This window comes from Lycium ferocissimum, chromosome 9 (genome assembly GCF_029784015.1).
Source record: "Lycium ferocissimum isolate CSIRO_LF1 chromosome 9, AGI_CSIRO_Lferr_CH_V1, whole genome shotgun sequence".
Taxonomy (NCBI): domain Eukaryota; kingdom Viridiplantae; phylum Streptophyta; class Magnoliopsida; order Solanales; family Solanaceae; genus Lycium; species Lycium ferocissimum.
In genome coordinates this window covers 37,271,466-37,278,641 of record NC_081350.1, presented here as the reverse complement: position 1 = coordinate 37,278,641, position 7,176 = coordinate 37,271,466, and the positions used below count along the sequence as shown (strand labels likewise).

At 33.7% G+C, this 7,176-nt stretch overlaps 1 protein-coding gene across 2 annotated transcripts; it reads right to left on the bottom strand.

Moving 5' to 3' along the window:
- Positions 1-2,658: 2,658 nt before the first annotated feature.
- On the bottom strand, positions 2,659-6,952 carry LOC132030570 (homeobox protein BEL1 homolog). Of its 2 annotated transcripts, none has more exons than XM_059420265.1 (5): positions 6,655-6,952; positions 5,470-6,362; positions 4,782-5,173; positions 4,253-4,313; positions 2,659-3,645 (listed from the first exon to the last, which is right to left on the bottom strand). In XM_059420265.1, exons 2-5 carry the CDS (start codon positions 6,319-6,321, stop codon positions 3,013-3,015), a joined length of 1,938 nt encoding a protein of 645 aa, XP_059276248.1. In that variant the 5' UTR covers positions 6,322-6,362; positions 6,655-6,952; the 3' UTR covers positions 2,659-3,012. The 2 variants fall into 2 exon arrangements, with proteins under 2 accessions (XP_059276248.1, XP_059276249.1); XM_059420266.1 differs by lacking the exon at positions 6,655-6,952 and adding an exon at positions 6,522-6,644.
- Positions 6,953-7,176: the final 224 nt, after the last annotated feature.

Below are 7,176 nucleotides of genomic sequence, written 5' to 3'. Positions count from 1 at the left end.
AACCTCATCTCACGCTTCTTCTTCTCAACCACTTGACGAAGAACCATATAGTGCACCAACATTCCATTGAATCTATTGAAATGTTCTGATATTTTTCTAAAGTGACCAAAACAGGAATGCTTGAACATTTTCCTAAGTTAATGATCTTTTAGGGTTTTTTTAAAATCATCAAGCAATGTCAGCCTACTCCTAACCGAAACTTTTGCTGGAAACGATTCGTAATCATCCAGCCAATTGATCAGACCATACTTGTCGACGTTAATTGTCTTTGCACAATATGGCAAGGACAAGGGATCATCATTTTCATCACCAATTGCCCTTTAGAAACATGGGGATCATCTCTTTCACCTTCTTCGACACTATACTCATCATTATTCTCCTCTGAGTACGCGTCATTTTCAGGTTGTACAGTTTTTCTTCTTTTACCTTCTCGGCTAACTTCTTTACCTTTTCTTTTTCTATCGTCAGATGTGTACCTACAACGGGTTTGAATTATGTGCCCTCCTCTACCTCTACATCTAGCCATTTTTTTAAGTCTATATACAAACAATACAGTGATGTTGATCAACCCCGACAAAAAAAACAAGAATAATCGTCCAAAAGTCTATTAATAGATCATGATATGTTTGCAAAAACAGAAAAACAAAGATCGAAACAAGCAAAATAAGTAGAAATAACACATATTTCTAGCAAAAAACAGGCGAAACTTTCAAAATTTTGAAAAAGAAATCTCAACTTTATGAACACTAGGGTTCTATCGAGTTTGTCAAATAATAACAATTTTCATGGCAAAATGGAGCTCTAAATGCTCTGGAGGAGTTGCTAAATTAAAGAAAATACCTAGAATGGACGACAAGAACATTACTAAGACTGGGGGAGAGGGAGAATTCTGATGTGCACTTCAATTTTGTTATAGCGGGAGTTGGGGAAGAACTGAGGAGAGAGAAAAGGGCTTTTGTATATTTTAATATAAGTGAAAGGGGACTTAAGTGTATAAGTTATGCACTACAAAGTTTTTAAAATTATAAAGTGACCTCGGGACGACTACCCTTAACCCTAAAATGAAAAAATAAAGGGAAAAGAAAAGGAGTGGCCCCGTTGCAAATTAAACTAAAGAAGTGGCTTCTTTGCCAAATCTTCTCTAGTATCTACTAGGCATCATAACAAAATATAGGATCTCGATGGACCAGGTGAATCTGTGTTGCAGAGTTAAGCCTAAGATTTTTATTACAAGCCGAAATGTTTCTAACAAAAGTAATTCCTGATTTGTCTGTCATAAAAGCATCGACAACAAACAAAGGAAAAACTGCCAAGCAAACTGCATAATTAAAAAGTTTTACCTTTGCTCTTGTTTTTTTCTAAAAGTCCGCTATCCTGTTTTAAGCTGTGGTTAAGCATATAATTTTCAAGTTGCCTCATCGACGACTTGCATTCACATAAATTTGGGTTATAACTTAAAATTCTCTTTTTTCAAGTAAGTTGATTACCTCCCGCGAGTCTCATGCATATTTCAAAAAAATAAAATATATGTTATCGTTTTCTAGAAAAAGAGAAGATATGGATGGATATGATGAATTAGGGAAAGTATCTAAAACTAACCTGGAAACAGAAAAAAGCAATAAACATAATGTTTCTGAAAATAGAATATTTTACATGTGCAGAACTATACTCCAACTAACAGTCCATTACTACCTTATAATTCAGCTGTGGATACAAGATATATATATCACAAAAGAAAACGAGTACCGTAGAATACAATAACTAATTAAAAGGAAAAACGTGTTCCTTCTTCCTGAATAGAATTTTTATGATGGTTAAATTAATTAAACTCGATCCCAGCGTATAATATACAGTAAGATAGTCATATTTCATTTAGCAATAAGCTCTATATCACAGTACAATATAATTATAAAAGATTGGAAATTAGCTAAAAATTACTGTAATCTTAAGCAAACAATAAAGAAATAGGTCTCTTTCAATTTCCGAGTGTACATCATGACCCGAACCCATGGCACATATTGCTCAATTTGGTCCAAGAAACCTTTTGTTTCTCGGGCTATGACATTATTAGATCAAAGTGCACGTACCATGTGAACTTTTGGTATGCCTTATAAGACTCATCACTTTCATCTCTTATTTCATGTAGGTTCGCCTAAAGTATAAAATACAATCCTTCTTCGGAAGATTGCCAGCCTAGAAACTTGTTAATTCTTCTATTCGACCCTTCCTCGTCGCCCCTCCCGTTAGTCATGGGCGTCACATTGAGTCTCTGGAAAAGTATCTTCTAGGCAACATTTGGTATAAAGAAAAATCCTGATAGTGGAGAAAAATTTTAAAGGGCAGGAAATGAAGTTTTTATTTTCTTTATTTTGGAGTGCTATTCATGGACTACGTACGTACAATTTTGAAATAATGATATTTTTTCAAAAGTTTCTGTTGGATGGTCTTAATCTTGATAATTGAGAGGCTAACTAATTTGGTAGCTTAATTTAATTCTCACTTGTACCAATCCCAGAAAACAAAAATCTCCAAAGCATCCTTACAAAATTAAAATTAAAATTTTTCTCATTTGAATTATTAGAACCACACATGATTCCATCACTTGTGCTACCAAAGAATCTCAAACAAGAGAGAGAGCGAGCGATCGAGAGAGAGATAGAGATTTATAATACTGTACTTTTCTTTTTTGTTTTTCCAATTGTAAAATCTGTATATACTGATATTTGCTTCAATAGATCACTGGCAATAATTTGGATGCATGGTGGTAACACGTAACAAACTATTTTCACAAAAAAGCTAGCATCCAAGAATTACCAGCTATAGAAACAAAAGTTCATTTCACCAAAATGTAGATTTTTAATTGTATGTTTCCAAATCACTTCTTTAATCTATACCCCATGTTGCAACTACTAGCTAGTACTACTAAATATCTACCTATCATCACCAATAAGGTCCAAAGAAGTATATAATTCATCAAGAACCATTATATCTTCTTCTTCTTGTTCTTCTTTTTTAACCAGCCAAATCATGAAGAAGCTGTGCCCCCATCAAGTTTCTGTAAGGCAAGTTCTGATTTTCACTATCCAAAAGTGATGAATATTGGACTTGATCATCTCTAGGATAAAAAAGTGAACTTTGAGATGCTTGAGAAAATGTACTTAATCCCATTGATCCACTTCCACCATGTTGTTGTAAACCCAATGTTAAAGAAACACCCCCTCCAAGATTATGTTGCACACTCTCATTATTTCCATAGGCAATTGCTCCAGTTGAATTTTGATTATATGATGAAAAATCTAGCTCGATCGCGCCAAACGATTGATCTCCAGCTCTTACTCCATAGTTTTGAACTTGATGATGATGATCATGTTGAAGGCAATTTTTGTTGGTATCATTTTTCTCATGACGGTGATTTATGATGGAAGATATGCACTCAGAGTCTATTCTTACAAGATTTGGCTTTTGATCTTGATCAATGTTTACTGACTGAGGATGATTATGATTAACACCATTCATGTCATCAAGGGCTTTTGATCCATCTGGAGATCCAAGATTATTCTCTTCTTCTTTGGTTTCTTCTAAGTACATTTCTTCCACCATCGGCTTCCATAGCCTTACTCTTGCATTGATGAACCAATTTGACACCTGCCCAAAAGAAAAAGAAAATACATTGATTCTTACATGCAAGATACCTGGTAAAAGACAAAGATTCCAAGTTATATGCATTGATAGTGTAAACAATCAGATAAGTTATAAGGTCACTGTTACGTACATAGTAAAGAGCGTAAGTTTTATACATTAACGGTATTAAAAAAATTTATACCCTTAGAGCACTTAAAAGGCAATTGCAGATAATTCTCTACACAAACAATAATTGGTAACCTTAAAAAAATGGAAAGCCATCTTTCATAATAGGTCAAAATATACCGATAGTGTAAAAAATCTTTATACTGTCAGTGCATATAATTTAAACTCGATAGTACGTCTCTATTATAAGCAAAAATGTGTAACCTGGTACAAATGGTAACTGACCGATAGTGTGCCCTTTTTTTTTTTTTTTAAAATTTTCTATAGTGTATATATTATATGACATAATTCAAAGACAAAAAGGTTATACTAAACAAAATGTTGATTACATTATTTAATTAATTTCAAACTATGAAATGGATATTCTAAGAAGATATGCCTCATTAACATAAAACTATTCATATATGGAGAGTCAAATAATGTTATAGTGGAGAAAGGGACATGCCTGGCTTCTTGAAAGACCAGTTTGGCGGGCTAAAATGTGTTTATCAACATCACTTGGGTACCTGCAAATTTTCCATAAAGAAGAAAGTAAATATAGTTTGTACTTGTACCATAGTTTAAAAATATTTTGTACTTCCATGTGATATAACAAAATGAAATCAACAAAAATTCTATAGGCATAGTTCTGAGGTAGTATAGTATAGTTAAAACTTGAAACCGACAAATGAAAAAAGAAAAAGGAGTTACTGTAGCAACAGATAGTGAGTAACTCCAAGGTATTTAGCTATTTTTGTGAACAATGATTGATGGCCCATGGAAATATCCTTGGTACTAGAACTACAAGTGGGGTTCTAATGTTTCTTTTTGTTTTTGTACAAAACTTTGATTCTCTCCTAGTAAATATTCATAGTTTTGTATTACACATATATGTATAGCCTCACCCAATAGCTAGTAGATGTATAATATACATAATTTATACACAAATTACAGTCAGTTGAGTTCATCAAATTTAAATCTGGGATCCGACTTACGGGTGAAGAAAGTGTTCAAAGAGCCAAGCACGCAGGACGGAAACTGATCTTTCTGGGAGACCGCGTTGTGGTCTCCATGGATGAGCTTCCATCATATTCATCTGTTGAAAAGCTTTTTGTTGCCTTAGAGTTTGATCAAGAAGCCTGAGTCTTGGTGTTTCCCCTCTAGTTGAACCAGGAACAAGACTAGTACTACTGTCTTTTTCTCCCATGGCCTTTTTTGTGGCCTTAATTTGTCCCACAATTCCATCTCTTAGGCATCTGAAATGCCTTGACATTGCCCTTGCTGCTAAGGATGAGTAAACTGTTGCTGCTCCACTTCCAGCCACTGCTTCAAATGATGATACAACTGCTTTCATTTGATCACAATAGTGCTTGTACCTTCTATCCACCTACACATAAATAAATAAACATACAAGTCCATGTAAAATGAGTGGAAAAAATTAACCAAGAAAAGCAAAAAAAATTGTATCTTTATTAATCTTTACTTCATAGAGGGTGAACAAGAATAGAGGGTGTTCTAAAAAATTAATGAAATAGTGAAATTATCACCATGTGGGCATTGATGGAAAAGGGCCTTCAGTCTCTAATTTAGTTGAAGCTTTGAACTTTTAACTATTTCATGTCAAATACAAGTCAAAACTTCAAAAAGATTCAAAGAAACATTAAAAAGAACGTAAGAATATACCTCTTCAAGCATTTGAAGCAATTTTGTTTTTCTTTTCTGAAGTTCTAAGAGGTCAAGGGACTGTAAAGGTTGCTTTTTTGAAGTACTAGCACTCTCATGATCTTGCCATTGGTGGGGCTTTTGTTGTTGCTTTTGTACTTTTGATGAATCATTTTGCTTTATTCCGAGACTACAGAATTCACCGAGCAGCTCCTGAGCCGGACCTAAGTATTTCGAGTCCCTAATCTGATGATTAAAGTACCCTTGATGTTGGAAATTTGCAGATTTTCCCAAAAAACCATCATGTATTAGTCCTCCTATTTCTTGTTGATTTCTCAGTTCAAAAGACTGTAAACCAATACTAGAAGGATTTGATGAACAGAGAGATAGTGAAAGTCCTTGACTTGGCCTTTCATTTCCTTCACAAGGAAATACACATCTTAAAGATGGATCATCAACAAGTAATGTTCTATTATGCTCATGCCAAGTTTCTTGATGATGATCATCAGTTGGTGTCACCAACATATTTTCACTACTTGTAGTAAAATCAGCTGGCCCCTTAGTGAAATTACCATGTTGGTAAAATTGTTCAGTAATATTCTTGGAAGATGAAGGACCAGCACCACTATTACCATCACCAATCTTGTTGAGAAAATTACCTTTCCATAACACATGAGGATTATTGTTTGGTGGAAACCCTATCATTTCCATACCAGAAGTCAAGTTATACATCTCTGGATTTTGTTCAAAATTTTGCAACTGATGATGATGATTCACCATATTTGGATTTGTACTACTATCTGAATACCAATAACCAGTACTAGTTACCATTGATCTTGGTTTAATCTCTTCACTTTCTTGATGACCAGCCATAAAGATCTGAGCTTTATCACTCTTTAAGTACTTTCATACTCCTGCAACAAACAAAAAATCCATCAAGATCTGCATATCTTTTATTAAAACAACCCAAAAATGGCAAGAAATAACATAGGTAGAGTGAAGAACATCAAAAGGCAAAGATCAAGTGACCTAAAATAAAGGGTTTTTATATACGTAGTTACCACCAAACTTACCTCTTTTGAACAAAAAGATTGAATTTTTACACAAGTGCTTGTACCAACTTTTCTTTGCATATACATGACTAGTTAAAACTTAAAACTTCAAAACAAGAAAGAAAAAAGGTAAAAAGAAGATCAAGAAATGGACCTTTTTCTCCCTGTTAGTTTTCTCTAACACTTTCTTTCAAAAAAACCAGGTGTACTATGAAAACATCCTTAGAAAACACAGGATGATTAGATGATTTATAGGTGTACTGTTGAAGAAGAAAACATTATGGAACTTCCAGAGGTTAAGGAGAGAGAGAGAGAGAGGCCTAAGGGGGTGTGTGATGATGACTTCTAAGCCCTGGTTTTCATTGATATATGCTTTTTTGCTCTCTTACTTTCTCTCTCACGCAAAAAACAAGGATGTATCAATACTTACAAAATAGACTTCCTGGAAAGAAAATTAAATCAAAGACACCCCCTCTTCAATAATTAATCCTTAAACCAATTAAAAGACGACGTAAAACGAATTCAATCAACCTCCTTTAAAATATGATTTAATAAGTTAAACCAATTATTGTTCTCTATTTTAATTATATGACACTATCTTTTCTTTTTAGTTTGTTCCAAAAAGAACAATAGCTTTCTACATTTAGAAACACGTTAGCTTTAAATTTTTCATTTT